This window comes from Osmerus mordax, chromosome 27, assembly GCF_038355195.1.
Source record: "Osmerus mordax isolate fOsmMor3 chromosome 27, fOsmMor3.pri, whole genome shotgun sequence".
Classification (NCBI taxonomy): Eukaryota; Metazoa; Chordata; class Actinopteri; order Osmeriformes; family Osmeridae; genus Osmerus; species Osmerus mordax.
Genome location: NC_090076.1, coordinates 3,308,532 through 3,324,579, shown reverse-complemented (window position 1 = coordinate 3,324,579; position 16,048 = coordinate 3,308,532). Strand labels below are relative to the sequence as shown.

The 16,048-nt window shown below is 45.1% G+C and overlaps 1 protein-coding gene across 3 annotated transcripts; it reads right to left on the bottom strand.

Moving 5' to 3' along the window:
• Positions 1–12,335: 12,335 nt before the first annotated feature.
• On the bottom strand, positions 12,336–16,048 carry LOC136937014 (putative nuclease HARBI1). Of its 3 annotated transcripts, XM_067230740.1 has the most exons (13): positions 15,674–16,048; positions 15,322–15,392; positions 15,058–15,234; positions 14,906–14,967; positions 14,737–14,823; positions 14,608–14,649; positions 14,366–14,539; positions 14,268–14,286; positions 13,873–13,921; positions 13,598–13,767; positions 13,413–13,528; positions 13,205–13,316; positions 12,336–13,110 (listed from the first exon to the last, which is right to left on the bottom strand). In XM_067230740.1, the coding sequence occupies exons 1-13, from the start codon at positions 15,829–15,831 to the stop codon at positions 12,740–12,742; spliced, it is 1,608 nt and encodes a 535-aa protein (XP_067086841.1). In that variant the 5' UTR covers positions 15,832–16,048; the 3' UTR covers positions 12,336–12,739. The 3 variants fall into 3 exon arrangements, with proteins under 3 accessions (XP_067086841.1, XP_067086839.1, XP_067086840.1); XM_067230738.1 differs by having other exon boundaries at positions 13,598–13,921; XM_067230739.1 differs by having other exon boundaries at positions 13,413–13,504; positions 13,598–13,921.

Here is a 16,048-nt window from a genome sequence, read left to right as displayed (position 1 = left end):
CAATGGAATGTGATTATCACCATAAAATATACAGACCAGTCCGTCCGGACCAAATGACCACAAACTATCTGATCCTGTGTGCAGTAAATGCACTAGCTACGGCGTTTCCTGAACAACCAGAAAGGCAGCTGTGTCCCTTAACTATAACATGTTGACCAGATATAAAGATAGTAGAGATCATTGCTGATAACAGGGAATGGAGACTTCCAGTACATGGGATGACAGATGATAATGTGAATTAAGGGGCCCCAATAAAAGTTTTAAGAAAATTCAGTTGTTGGAAGAGAATCTGCCATGCACAGCTAACACAACCAGGTGGCCGGTTAGTTGAGGGACAGCCAAAGGTTTTAACAAGGGTCATTTACTCTAGTGAGGGGAACCACCCCTATCTTTACGTGTTGTCTCAAGACAGGACTAGAGCCAAAACCAATGCTAGTGAATGACAACAATATCAGACATAGGCAGCTGTCACCTTAGAAGCTTTAACAAATTCCAACTTCCTCTGTCTATAGTATGTGAACAAAGCAGGTGTGCTCTGGTACGTCAGGGTGGAGCATGGAGGAGCAGAGGCGAGCTCCCATACGGGCAAATCCACCTACAGACCTCTAGGATATCCAGGACCACTGGGTTAAAAGAGCGGCCTGCTAACACATATCAGGTAGATGAGTTGTTTTGAGTTGCCCCCGGTGCTCCTGAGTCGAGAGAACCCTGTTCTCTTTTTTCCGCCTAGAGAACTGCCTTATGACAGGTGTGAGATCCAACTACCCCCTCATCAGGAGACATCTAAGCGACGCAGGCAACAGGTAGATACCCTCCCTAAAAGTAGGAGCAGATTTACAATGTTTAATCCTAAAAACTAAATACCTTTTGTCACCCCAGGAGAGATGCGTTTCATCAATGGAATTTATGGGGAAATGGGAGATGTGCAATAGTTCACGGGGTCACCCACGTGGTTCACTTTAAGTTGGCTTCAGAGTCAGGAAGACTCGAGGGGGCTTCACATGCCAGACAGGTCTTCACTTCTAATGTCACTATTGACGCAATTGGGCAGCCAAGGGGGGTGCGAAGCAATATAAAAAAAAACTGGAATGAAGTAGCGTCAGGTTTTGAATCTATTTTGCCTTGGGAAACCGCAAACAAAATACAGAATGGATCAACTATATTAACTATAAATCAGCAGAGTTTTATAAATTATACTGATAACGCACTTACAGCCCTGGGAGAACAACTATCCGCAACCACGGCCATGACCTGGCAAAACCGACAGGTACTTGATTGGCACCTGGCCGAGCAAGGAGGGGTATGTACTAAGATTGGCGAAGTATGTTGTACATTTATACCAAATAATACTGCCTCGACAGGAGGCAGTATTGGCTCTGCTCAAGCCATGTCTGACTTAGGATCCCTGAGGGAGATGGTGAAGGCCCATGCAGGACAAGGAACAGATTGGTTTGGCTTTCTGAATTTACACATGGGGATTGGGGTCTAAGTTTTGCTCAAATAGGAATAGCTAGTGACACTTGTTATCCTAAGGGGTCATTGTCTGCTGTTGCATGCCATCCTCCAGTCTCAAGTGGTATCCTACTTCGCCTCCCCCATGGCGGCTGTAAGCACTAAGAGAAATGGTTCGTATAACCTGCCAAAATCTCTTTGCTCACAAAGGGAACCTCCGGTCCCCAATTGTATCCAGTGTCAGAGTGGGTCCAGGAAGGGATGAGGAGAGCGGGTCATGACGACTGACAAACAAATCCAGGCCAAACCATACCAGGCCTCGGAATACAGTCAAGCTACATTAAGGTTTTGGTTTCTGTTTTGTTTTTGATTTATTGGTTTCTGTTTAAATGTTAAAATTTAGATGTATTTTGTTTCTGTAAAAATTTGTAAACTTTGATTTATTTTGTTATTTTGCTCCAGTGAGAGCTGAAGGTCACGGCCCAATGAAGCCATCAGGACCACATCATCCGCTAGAAGCAGCGACCCGATCCTGAGGTCACCAAACCGGAACCCCTCAACACCCTGGCTGCACCTAGAAATTCTGTCCATATAAGTTATGAACAGAATCGGTGACAAAGGGCAGCCCTGGCGGAGTCCAACCGTCACCGGGAACAAGTTTGACTTACTGCCGGCAATGCGGACCAAACTCTGACACCGGTCGTACAGGGACCGGACAGCCCCGATCAGGGAATCCGGTACCCCGTACTTCTGGAGCACCCCCCACATTAGCCCCCGAGGGACACGGTCGAACGCCTTTTCCAAATCCACAAAACATGTGTAGACTGGTTGGGCGAACTCCCATGCACCCTCCAGGACCCTGCCGAGGGTGTAGAGCTGGTCCACAGTTCCACGGCCAGGTCAAAAACCACATTGCTCCTCCTGAATCCGAGGTTCGACAATCTGACGGACTCTCCTCTTCAGAACCCCTGAATAGACTTTCCCAGGGAGGCTGAGGAGTGTGATCCCCCTAAAGTTGGAGCACACCCTCCGGTCCCCCTTTTTAAAGAGGGGAACCACCACCCCGGTCTGCCAGTCAAATCGTTAAAACGATTTATCACAAATTCATTAACACTTCTAACAAGAGAGTTTTCTTAAATGCGATTCCCCTTGTGGTTTTTTAAGGAATCGCATTGGAGACAACTCTAGCCGATTTACGACTGCTATTTCGAGTTCGGAAAGTCTTCTGAAGTTAAAAACAAATCCCAGATGAGAAAACTTTCATGAATGCCAAATGTTTTCCTAAATCCAATTCAGAAGAAATTCCTTCTTAAATTCTTCTTAACTGTGTTCGAGAATGAGGCCCACTGTTTTTGAGTGGCAGTTTGGTTTGTAAAAAAGTCATGTAATGTGGACCAAGGGCATTTATGACATCCTGCAGAGGTAGAAAGAAGAGGGTTATCACAACAACGTTCAAAAATTTGAAATAGTTACACTTATGTCATATTAGCTACACACCTCCACTTGTCTTAGGTTAGTATAGGTTTATAAGGTTAGTATAGGTTATTATGTGTATTAGAGGTTTAGTATACTGAATTGAATATTGTATATTATTTGTATATTAGGAGCTTTACTATATTTGAACTTATTATAGATGTAATCTATGTTCTGTGTATTTATATGTTATGCCAGGTTGCTTTGTGTTGTCTTGTCCCAAGAATTTCAGTGCCCAGTCTGACTGTGTTGTTCTGTGCATCTGACAATAAAAGACTTGAACTTCTGAGGGACTATAGAGGGGGAGACCATCCTCCACAAAATATTTTTTTTTTGAACCACTCAATACAGAATATATTTTAATCAATATAATGTATATATTTCGTCTTCAGTTACCGATATATATATATGTATATATATACACCTACACCTATATATATATAGGTAACTGAAGACGAAAAGGCATTTTTTACACTTTAATGTAATTGTGTTCTTCTGACAGAGTTCTTCTACAAAAATATTGGACTGGAAATGATCTACAATATGATATGTTTGTGTTAACACAATGTGTAATTTAATGTGCTCATATAGCATGTAACGTACAGAAACCAATACCAAACTAACTCTAAAAATAGTTATTTTAACCGGGTTTCTAATACAGACGGTAGACAGATTTTTTTGGTTGTTGATACAAAAACAACGGTAGACTATTTAAGGTAGTACATTTACATATCAGCATGGGTCCATTGTTTTACTCAGCTTCGTTGCTCATTGTGAGCAATTCCTTGCAAAAACAAGGGAATTTCGATCGCGTCCAGCTCATCAGCAATGAAGTTAGCAAACACCACTTGATTGTCCATGACTGACGTCAACGCAGCAAACCACGAGAAGTAGGAATGTCCGACTTTACGGATGCACGCGTGTATTGGTCGATCCACAAATGCAGATTCAACACTTCACACGCGGAATTGTAGATTTACAAGTGACATATGGAGGATTAGTAGCCTGGTCTTAACCAGACCCCCTTACATTTATTTTGTACAGAGGGTCTGGGATCGCTCCATTGACAAGCGTTAACTTCCTTGAAGGCGGGTACTCTGTTGAAGTTTAAAACTATTGGATCTGCCCAGAGCCACTCTGATCTGCCATAACCAATCACTAGCGTTCGCCTTAGCCAACTCCTTCACCACTACTGTAACGGAGCTAGCTGCTGTAGCTGGAAAATCAAACTTTTCCCGAACCCCGTGGGGAGGAGGGCCACAACATCATGGCCACCAACAAAACTTAGCAAAGATTGTTCCTGCTCCGGCTTTAACTTTCGGATATTCGGCAGCGACTCCGCCGCCATTACTGAACTACAACTCAAACTAGCAAACAACATCAATTTCATCGTTCTCAGCCCCTCTGTTCGCTGATTGGACCTACAAACATTTTGTTTCTGAAAACCAACTAATACACCGGTTCCAGGCGAAGGACCAGACAAAGCGTGGCTCAAAAACCTACCATGAAGAAAAAGAACAATGGTTCCCAGTTGCCCCTGCCCGGAAGCGGGTCACCGGGGCCCCCCCTGGAGACAGGCCCCGGCTGCAGAAGCTAGCTCTAGGGACGTGGAACGTCACTTGTTGGCGGGAAAGGAGCCTGAGCTGGTGCGCGAGGTACAGAGGTTCCGGCTAGATATAGTCGGCCTCGCCTCAACGCACAGCATCGGCTCCGGAACCAGTCTCCTTGAGAGGGGCTGGACTCTCTTCCACTCTGGAGTTGCCCTCGGTGAGAGGCGTCGAGCTGGGGTGGGAATACTTGTTTCCCCCTCGTTTCGGTGCCTGTACATTGGGGTTCACCCCGGTGGACGAGAGGGTAGCCTCCCTCCGCCTTCGGGTGGGGGGACGGGTCCTCACTGTTGTTTGTGCTTACGCACCAAATGGCAGCGCAGAGTACCCACCCTTTTTGGAGTCTCTGGGGGGGGTGCTGGAAAGAGCTCCTCCCGGAGATGCCCTCGTCCTCCTGGGGGACTTCAATGCTCATTTTGGCAATGACAGTGAGACCTGGAGGGGCGTGATTGGGAGGAACGGCCCCCCCGATCTGAACCCGAGCAGTGTTTTGTTGTTGGACTTCTGTGCTAGACACGGCTTGTCCATAACGAACACCATGTTCAAGCATAAGGGTGTCCATATGTGCACTTGGCACCAGGACACCTGAGGTCTCGGTTTGATGATAGACTTTGTAGTCGTGTCGTCGGATCTGAGGCCGAATGTCTTGGACACTCGGGCAGCTGATGTGTCCGCGGAGGCAAAAACTCGGGCGTGGGAGGAGTTCGGCGAGGCCATGAAGAATGACTTCCGAACAGCTTTGAAAAGGTTCTGGACCACCATCCGGCGACTCAGGAGGGGGAAGCAGTGCACTGTTGAGGCTGTATATGGTGGGGATGGTGCGGTGCTGACCTCGATGGGGGACGTCCTGGATCGGTGGAAGGAATACTTTGAAGACCTCCTTAATTCCACCAACACGCTTTCCAACATGGAGGCAGAGTCTGGGGACATCGGGGGGGGGCCCTTCTATCTGTGGGGCTGAGGTCGCCGAGGTGGTTGAAAAGCTCCACGGTGGCAGGGCCCCTGGGGTGGATGAGGTCTGCCCAGAGTTCCTTAAGGCTCTGGATGTTGTAGGGCTGTCTTGGTTGACACGACTTTGCAACATTGCGTGGACATCGGGGACAGTGCCTCTGGACTGGCAGACCAGGGTGGTGGTTCCCCTCTTTAAAAAGGGGGACCGGGTGGTGTGCTCCAACTTTGGGAGAACTCCTCCCTGGGAAAGTCTATTCAGGTGTCCTGGAGTGGAGGGTCCGTCGGATTGTCGAACCTCGGATTCAGGAGGAGCAATGTGGTTTTTGTCCTGGCTGTGGAACTGTGGACCAGCTCTACACCCTCGGCAGGGTCCTGGAGGGTGCATGGGAGTTTGCCCAACCAGTCTACACATGTTTTGTGGATTTGGAAAAGGCGTTCGACCGTGTCCCTCGGGGGCTCATGTGGGGGGTGCTCCGGGATTATGGGGTACCGGATTCCCTGATCGGGGTTGTTCGGTCCCTGTACGACCGGTGCCAGAGTTTGGTCCGCATTGCCGGTAGTAAGTCAAACTTGTTCCCGGTGAGGGTTGGACTCCGCCAGGGCTGCCCTTTGTCACCGATTCTGTTCATAACTTATATGGACAGAATTTCTAGGCACAGCCAGGGCGTTGAAGGGGTCCGGTTTGGTGACCTCAGGATCGGGTCGCTGTTTTTTGCAGATGATGTGGTCCTGTTGGCTTCATCGGGCCGTGACCTTCAGCTCTCACTGGAGCGGTTCGCAACCGAATGCGAAGCGACTGGGATGGGAATCAGCACTTCCAAATCTGAGGCCATGGTTATCGACCGGAAAAGGGTGGAGTGCAATCTCTGGGTCAGGAAGAAGATCTTGTCCCAAGCGGAGGAGTTCAAGTATCTCGGGGTCTTGTTCACGAGTGAGGGAAAGATGGAGCGCGAGATCGAAAGGCGGATCGGTGCGGCGTCCGCAGTGATGCGGGCTCTGCATCGGTCCGTCGTGGTGAAGCAGGAGCTGAGTCGAGAGGTGAAGCTCTCTATTTACCAGTCGATCTACGTTCCTACCCTCACCTATGGTCACGAACTGTGGGTAGTGACCGAAAGAACAAGATCACAAATACAAGTGGCCGAAATGAGTTTTCTCCGCAGGGTGTCCGGGCTCTCCCTTAGAGATAGGGTGAGAAGCTCGGTCATCCGGGAGGGGCTCAGAGTAGAACCGCTGCTCCTCCGCGTCGAGAGGGGCCAGTTGAGGTGGCTCGGGCATCTGATAAGGATGCCTCCTGGATGCCTCCCTGGTGAGTTGTTCTGGGCACGTCCCACTGGGAAGAGGCCCCGGGGAAGACCCAGGACACGCTGGAGGGCCTATGTCTCTCGACTGGCCTGGGAACGCCTCGGGGTCCCCCAGGAAAAGCTGGTGGAAGTGGCCGGGGAGAGGGAAGTCTGGGCCTCCCTGCGTAGGTTGCTGCCCCCGCGACCCGACCCCTGGAAAAGCGGCAGATGATGGATGGAACTAATACACCGAAATCCCAGACCTAGTACAGAAGCAAAATCAAAATTGAGCGGAAGTACGTAGGAGGGCAAAGCCAGGCTAGAGGATTATAGGGGCCAAAACTAAATAAATAAATAATTAAATGGCTAAATACTTGAATAAATAAATAATTATATAATAAAATGAGACACTAAATATGCTAAAAATATTACATGTACTTGTGTGTATATATATAGAGATTTACGTTTTATTTGTTCACATTTATTTATACCTTCATTTATCCACGGTGTAATTTGTTGCAGCAAAATAAATCTGTCGTCTCCATAGACTTATATATTAATAGTAGTGGTGGGGTGTTATCGGCTTTAACGCGCGTTAACGCGCTGTGACTCTTATCGGCGATAAAAAAAATATAGCCGTTAATCTATTCTCAAAGTTGGGTTGGGAGCTGGGTCTATACTACGCAAGCTATGATGACTTTCACCTTGATATTTTAGCACGGATGTATACCTAGCCGAATTGCACTGTAGGGGGCGAGAACGAGTCTTCGAACCTGTGTGTATGCCTTGTGTATGAAATTATCACATCAAACGTGATGTGCTAACGTGGAAGCAGCTTTGAAGCTGCCTGGTTTTCTTCAGGGAAAATGTATTTTTAAGAAGCTTCCCAATGGAAACCTCGACAAGACTAAGGTTGTTTGCACCTTGTGCTATGCGGAATTACTACTGTCGGAGTTCTTCCAGTCTCAAATACCACCTAAACTCAAAGCATCCCTTAGCTAATGTGGAAGATGCCGGGCCAAGCACTGACGTAGCGCAGGGGAAGAGTCGTCGTCAAATTACGATGTTTGAGTGCAACCGAGGCAAGCCAGTCAGCACAGCTCTATCAGCCAAGCTAACTAATCTAATAAACAGTTAATAAACACAAGTACATCTTATTGAACATAATTTATTTTCATCACCAATTATCATAGTAGAACAGCTTTCTCAAGCAGTTTGTGATGCATTTTGGAAACAGGAGATGAGCTCCTGGTCTAATGCGCCACCTGGCTTGAGAAACCCGTTCTCAAAGACTTACTTTTAGTCATTATTTGGGTAGCACACATATTCTGAATGCCTTCGGCGGAATTCAAATGAGCCACTTTAATCTAGATTAACGCCAAGATTACAGTGAGATTAATCTAGATTTAAAAAATGTATCTATGCCCACCACTAATTAATAGACACAGCTACTTCTGTCTTGCAAGATGGCGTCCCCATTCATTTCTATGAAAAGTGCTCAGTGGTGCAGTGAACCAAGCGAGAGCGCAAAACCGGACCGCGCCATCTTTCCAGTTCCGGCTCGTCTGGTCTTGCGCAGAACAGTGTCTCGCTTTTTTCCTAGCTCCGAGACTCGTGCATGCTTGCAACTAGCTGTACACATCATACTTTGCGACAACCAGTCGCGAGCGTGTGAGCTAAGGCATTGCATTGGAGTTAATGGGGTACAAGTCCGATCAAGATGCAGATAGCCTACATCATGTGAACATACGTTCCACATATGACTCAGACTCACCAAATAGCCTATACGTTGTTCTTTTTGCTTTGTGTTTTTAGTATGACCTTTTTAAGTAATGTGTCGGATTAAAGAAACTGTAAACTTGAATAATTGGCTCTGTCGTTGTTCTAGCTCGGCAAAGCAAGCAAAATTGAATAAGCATATAAATATGTTACTATTATAATGATTATGAGTGTTGCTTTACTATTACTAGCTTACAGTTATTGTTAATGCTATCATTGATCATCATGATTTATTCATCATCTTCGTCTTTGCTCTAGATCAGGGGTTTTCAAACTTTTCAGCCCACGACCCCTAAAATAATGGTGCCAGTGACTCGCGACCCCCGCATCCACGGAGGTGGTTTACGTATACGTGGGAGTAAAAATAGGCCCTGGAGCTGATCCAGAGCGGCCCACCAGAACCGGCCCCCATATACGCCACCACAGCTTACCTGTTAATGCATGCATTGCTTGATGTGATGCTAGTTCGGGAGTTCAATAGTAAATGCGCGCGCCAAATTTTTTGGCCTTTATTTGAGCGCAAAATATTTTGGGATTTTTAATGTAAAATAAACAGCTGTTTTTCAATTGGTAAAACCTTATCTAGTGAAGGTGATGTATTTTTGTCTCTTAATTTTTCAGCCCCACCCTTACGTTTCTTAGCCTAGTTTTCCATCGTTATTCTTCTCCCGGTGCTCCCGATGGCCAGTCCGCTACTGCGGGGCTGTGCCGCGGTGGTGGATTATCAAGTCATATTATTTGTAATTCTCGTGCTATCAAGGGGTGCTGCAGCACCCTCATCGCCCCTGGTTCCCACGGCCATGGGTATTCCCTCTCCACTGAAATCCAAAACTCAGCCAGTGTCTTAGCTGAGAACGCTGTCTTTAACGTTCGGTCGCTTGACAGTTCAACTAATGCGTCCTCCTGCTTGGATGTCAGATGGTTTGCCGTACTTACAGTGAATGGAAAATCAAAAGGCTGATGGCTTTTTTATTTGCATGCATTAATTTAACTACTATTTTTAACTTAACATTTTGGCTAAAATATGCTATTTCTAATTGTTTTACAATGTTCCTTGATTTCTAGAAATCATCTTGCGACCCCCCCTCGTTGTATCGCGTCCCCCCGAGGGGTCGCGACCCCCACTTTGAGAACCACTGCTCTAGAGGACGTCAACAATCTATAATGCCACGATTAACATGCCTTAACATGCCACAATATCACTTATTATATTAGGCTATAATTACGTCATGCCATGAACATAATAAAGTTCATTACAAAATGGTTAAATCTGCTTTAAAATAACGGAAATAAACTCTACAAACAACCGTTCTAAAACTGGCTACAGCTAAGGCAGGCAACTGTAGATCATCATGAAGCCCTTTCTCCTTGTGCTCATTCAGCTCAGGTAAATCGGCGATCGGCTAATGATCACTTTTGTGCTCGTGACCTGTTCGTATCCGCGAGCACATTTCCAGGCAACTTTTCTTGACGTAAGCAAATAAATGGGGTGCTCGTTTACCCATTTTGGATTGGTTTCAAAATTAGCAAAAATCGGGAAAAATTATTCTATGAAAAAGCTAGTAGTATGAACCAGGTTCGAGAATCCAACAAAAAATATTGGGGGAGATAGTTTTGGATATGTTGACCGGAGTTAATAGAATAAAAACGACCGGACGAGCCGGGTACCTAACCGAAAATGCGTTGCCTCAAGCCAAGGGGCGAGGGTCTGGTCGTCCCCCGTCACCAAGTCAGGGGGCGGGTTAAAGCCTCTGATTGGTGGTTCAACTTGAATCGACTGCTTTTGACTAATTCAGGATGGCAGCACCTAGTGCGGATTCAATTAATGAAATATTGCATGCTACAGTGGTTAAAATGTTGGCTGTAGCTGAAGAGATGGAGGCAACTGCCAATTCACTTTTTTTACATCATAGTGAGAGCTTCGCAGAAATGATAGCAATGATATCGGGACTGACACAGACATCAATGAAAATGTGTTCACGATCCTCGGCGAGATGGTACAGCATAGGGGTGGGCGAATCGATCTAAAGTAGGCTATTGATAGTATCGATACCAACAACGGTATCAGTATTGATTGATAATGGCGTGATGAGATCGATACTTAAGTTTCAATTTCTCTTCTCTACATTCAGTACAAAACTCCCTTTACATCATAGTGGTTGTGCAAACACCGCTCCTCTAACTTCGCCCAAGCTCACTTTGCCCCTCCTCTGTGAGTGTTGGACCGAATTCTCACTCCCCCGCAGAATCCCACTCCCCTACGCGTGAACGCGCACTGCCTTCCTAGCGTATTGCTAGTTGTAGTTTGACGAACCGAGGCGATTTACAAGCCTAGGTTCCCTCGTCTTAGGCTTTGAGGAAACTGTCAGTAGGCTATTTAATTCATGTTTCATCAAAATATTAGGGATGGGCAAACGATGCCTTGTGAAGCTTTGGTGGTTTCTTCCGGATTGTGCCGAACCAAAGAGCCGAACTATTGGCGCATTGAAATTGGAGAGCACAGTGACATCTAGTGGTCAGCTAAAATTATAGCAGCCGTTTAAACTAACTGAATGAGATGTACCAGTAGTTTCTGACTGTACTTCGCCTGTTAATTATTCAATGTCGTTCATTTTTGTAAGGCTACGTGATGGTCTAATATTCGTGTTCATTCATTAAAACCATACATGTGTATTTGAGAACTGTGTAATTTTCATACAATAAATATGTTTTACTGTGATGTTCAACTAGTCTACATTTATTCATTTAGCATTTAGCAGACGCTTTGGATAAAAGCGTCTGCTAAATGAATAAATGTCTACACCACACTTTGTAGGGCGGTAGAATGCTTAAGTGTATGGAAGTATTAAATGACCTGATACAGAGTAGTAGCCTACACGACCACTCTGCTTATATAGCTGTCTCTTTCCTCACATTTTGTGATATGTATTGTGAATCAGGGGAATACTTGGGACAGTGGGGATGTGCTTGTGCAATATGAAAAGGCAGTGTACCATAACGGGGTTCGGGGGAATGTGTTTGTGCAACAGTCTTATTTGATAACATTTATAAGTTCTTATTCAGGAACAGGGGCCTGTTGCACAAAACTAGGATAAGGGATTAAGCCAGGATATCTTGGTGATCCTGGCTCAATTGATCCGTAATCCGGTTGCACTAAAGATGGATAGGGGGCAGGAGGATATGTTATGGTATAAATTACCATGGAGATTTATTCTGTGGAGCTAGCCTGCTCCAGACCAGGCTAAATTCCAGGATCTATTTAATCTCATCCCTAATGTCAGTCAGCAGTCACCACAAATGGAAACCAATAGTTATTTCACTGCTCACTATACATTGTTATCACATATAACTAGACCCACTGTCATTATTTAAACGTTTGTGATCATTAATTTCAATGATTTTGGATAAAAAATGATTTTTAGATGATGTTGCTATCATTAGATAATTTACAGTTTCCCATAGACTATAAGGCTATATATAAAATGATAGAATATTAGGGCCACAGAGGGGAAAAAAACACAAGTCATAATATTGTAACCAGTTGTTTTAAAGGAGGACAGTTGTTAAAATGACAGATGTGGGGCATTTCGTGAAATTGTACTTCAGTATGGTTTCATAAACAAAGACATGCTGATGTGCCAGAATATTAAGTATCACATTGTCATAAGTATCAAAACTGTAAAAACAATATGTAGCTTTTCTGCAGAAAGAACCAGCCTCATAAATTTATGACTTTATCCTTTTTCTTCAGTGTGGCCCTAGTACTCTGTCATATAAACAAATACACATTCCATATGAATATAAAAACACAATGTGTAACATTATGTTCCTTTATTGAATAAGGACAAAACAAAGCAGGTAAACCATCAGCTCCTTTCGAAACTGAAGTCACAGTGACTCTACAAGATGGAAAGCACAGAATCCAAGCATATTATACAAAATGATACATACACATTCAAAGGTCTGTATATAACACACCCTGCATGTCTGCACACTAAAATAAATGCAGGACAAATCCATACACATCAACTGAACAGACAAATGAATGGATGCAGTAGCCTCCCTGCAGCCTTGTATTACACACAGTATACCGCACAAACATCATAAGAGGCCAAATTCGTAAAAAAACGAACCCAAAAAAACCCAAATTCCTCTGCCACCGCAGGACATATTTAACCAAAATTGAAAGCACACATACTAACTAAAATAATTCAACACATATTGGTCCCTCAGCAGCCGACCACTGTCGTCATCAGGGAAGATTGCCGGATTGTCCCAGTCCATGGCTGGTGGCACTCTGGGGGCCCTCTCCTTCCTCAGGCAGGCCACATTGTGGAGGACAGCACAAGCCACAGTAATATCACATGCCCTAACAGGGCTGACCCTTAATTTGTGAAGGCAGTGAAAGCGTGCCTTCAGGAGGCCAAAGGTCATTTCAACTCTGGCCCTGGTCCTGGCATGGGCATGGTTGTAGGCCTGCTGTGCTTCCTGGGGGTCTGTGAAAGGTGTCAGGAGAAAAGGCTGGCAGCCATACCCCCTGTCTCCCAGCAACACACCAGAGAATTCACCTGTCAACACAAAATCTCATCATTACTACCTCATAAACACAGTGATATTCTTGACACAGCCATGATGGTTATAAATAGGGGTTGTGTGGCTTACCTTGTGATAGGCACTGATAGATTTCAGAGGCCCGAAAGATTCTGGAGTCATGGACTGAGCCAGGCCATTTTGCCACAACATTGCTGATCACACAGTCAGCATTGCAGACCATCTGAAATCATAAGATGAGGAATATTACACCAATCAATGCACATCACTGGCAATGCAGAGTGTTCGTCAATGGACAATATCAAAAAGTTATGTTCACCTGAACATTAATGCTGTGAAAGGATTTCCTATTCACAAAATCGGCCTCATGGGCACCTGAGGGGGCTTTTATCCTTATGTGTGTGCAGTCCACTGCACCAATGACATTGGGGAAACCTGTCACACAAAGTAATGAGTATCCTACTATGTGTTAACAGTTGTCCTGTAATTTGTAGATCCTCTTACCTGCAATCCTATAGAACTCCTCTTTGATGTCACAGAGTCTTCTGTGGCCAGGGAAGGAGATGAAGACATCTGCTAATGCTTTGATAGCCAGACACACACTCCTTATTGTGCGGCAAATTGTGGCCTTGTTCAGCTGTTCTGCATCCCCCACTGAGTACAGGAAGGCTCCACTAGCAAAAAAGCGCAAGGCCACACAAACCATTTGCTCCACACTCAGTGCATGGCTCCGTGCAGTGCGGTGCTTAATCCTGGGACCCAGTAGTCTGCATAGATACCTGATGCCATCTGCAGAAAACCTGTATCTTTCATATAGATGGTCATCAGGGAAGGCCAGTGGGTCCAACCGGTCCCTGAAGACCCTTTCTCGCCTGAAGGCTCTCCTCAGCACAAGTGCTTCTTCATCCACCACATCTCGCACGAATGGGCATGCCATTGTCAGAGCAGAAAGGAACACACAATTTTGGGCCTTCATATAGGCTAGTGGCCACACCTGGTGCTGGGGGGGTGGGCAAAAGAGGGCGATGCCTTATAACGATGACTTGGTTGTACTGATTGCTGGGAAAATAAAAAAAACCTTAGAAAGATGCCACCGTCCTGTGTGCTCACAATAAGAGCTCATATGTCATGGCTCACTTGACTTTACGAGAATATACCTAATTTTTATTTTCAGCTGTGTCATCTTCTTGGAGCTGGGGGAGGAAAGAAAAATAATGATTAATACATTTGTGTTACAGTTAGCATACAGTGTACATTGAAGGCATATCTCACCTCCCTCTCAAGTTTTTTTATTTCAAGGTCCAGTTTCCTAATTGTCCTCTTTTTTATTTCGGACTCCAGTGCAAGATTTTCCATCTTTTTCTTCTTGTACTGAATGTCTATGTCTGCCAGTTCTATTTGGCGCCGGAGGTGGTTGCCATACAACTTTCTGATAGCTTGTGAGCTCTGTGAACACAATACAATTAGCGCAGCTGGAATTTGGCAGGATGTGGTGTCCTTTTATTAATACGCACTATGTTGCCAGGCTGGTTTTCCCACTGTATAGCATCTGGGTCCTGTAAAAGAAATTAGATTTTTTGATTTTGATGAGGACTCCTCACCATTGTAGAGTAAATAGTACTTTCACAGTCTTAACATGATACCTCATGCCTTCTGGAATCCAGAGAGATGGTCTCCTCCTCATCATCGTCTCCATCATGTGCTGTTGCTGCTGCACTGGGGCCTTCACCCTATCACATTTAATCGGATTCATATTGAAGCTAGTAGACAAGACATGCCAGGCCTACAGTATGCCTTTGATGGAGTACTCACTGGATCAGCATCGTCTGGTGCTTGTGCTGGTGGCTCTAACAGGAACACAGTGCTGCCAGACACTGCAAGGCAATAGGTAAACCAAAGTCAGACAGTCCAAATTGATTCAATATGAATGTGGTTGTATCCCATGTAGAGATGGAAGGACATACCTTGAATGAAGCGGGTGGCATCTTGGGAGGAACCTATGCTCGTCTCTTTCCCCCCAGGGATCCCCTCTAAGACGGGCCTGCCTTTATTTAGCTCCAAGGCCATGTCCTCTGCTGGGGTAAGGTCAGCCTTTGGTGACCCACCACCCGTGCCTTGTCTGTGGGTATTCTTTTTCACTGCTAAAACAGTACAGACAATGTGTGAGCAGGCACCTTCTGGGTACAATATATGCTTGTGCTTTGTTAAATATTAGTCAGGGACCATACCATTCTGCAGAATGTTCTTGTATTTGATTTTGACCTGCTGCCATGTCCGTTTTGGCCCGTTCATGTTTAATCTACACACACACACACATATTTAATGGAGTCACACTGCAAAAAATTACTTGGTATTTTTGTCTTGTTTTCAGTAAAAATATCAAAAAATTTATCATAGCTTTATACAGTGTGATGGAGTTACTTTACACAATTTCACTCATATCTGCAGTGCATTTCAATAAAAAATTTAACCGTTTCATAATTACAGTACAACTGCATTTTTGGAGATGTGAATTAAATATTTGAATTGTAATTGTGATGTTTCAGCGGAGCGGTGAGTATGTAATTGTGCACTACTTACGCATTCAGGCGGTCTGCAATACTTTGCCACGCTTTTTCTCTTTGCTTTATCACTGTGGCGGTGTTGCCTTTCTTCTTAATTATATCTTTTACCTCCTCGTATGCCTCCATGAGGATTTGTGCTTCCGACGGGGAAAAGTACGCGGCTCTAGTTGCCATGGTAAATCAGTTAATCTGTGATCTGTGGCGGGGTCTATTTGAGTGAGCCGTGAGCGCGCACCTATCCAGGATTGGTTTCACCTGGCTTAATGAATCCGTGTCTGCTCATCCTGGCTTGGTCTTTGTGCAACCAATTAAGCCTGGACGCACATGTTTTGGCTTCATTGAGCTCAGCTGAGTCATTTATCCCGGATGTCTTAATTCTACTTTTGTGCAA

Excerpts from the sequence above, each read along its gene's own strand:
- LOC136937014 (XM_067230738.1), bottom strand. The coding sequence starts at position 15,831 with ATGGCAACTAGAGCCGCGTACTTTTCCCCGTCGGAAGCACAAATCCTC. Across the intron at positions 14,540-14,607 it reads AAAACCAGCCTGGCAACATA|AGCTCACAAGCTATCAGAAA; the intron begins GTGCGTATTAAT and ends TTGTGTTCACAG. Across the intron at positions 13,317-13,412 it reads TTCACAGCATTAATGTTCAG|ATGGTCTGCAATGCTGACTG; the intron begins GTGAACATAACT and ends TTATGATTTCAG.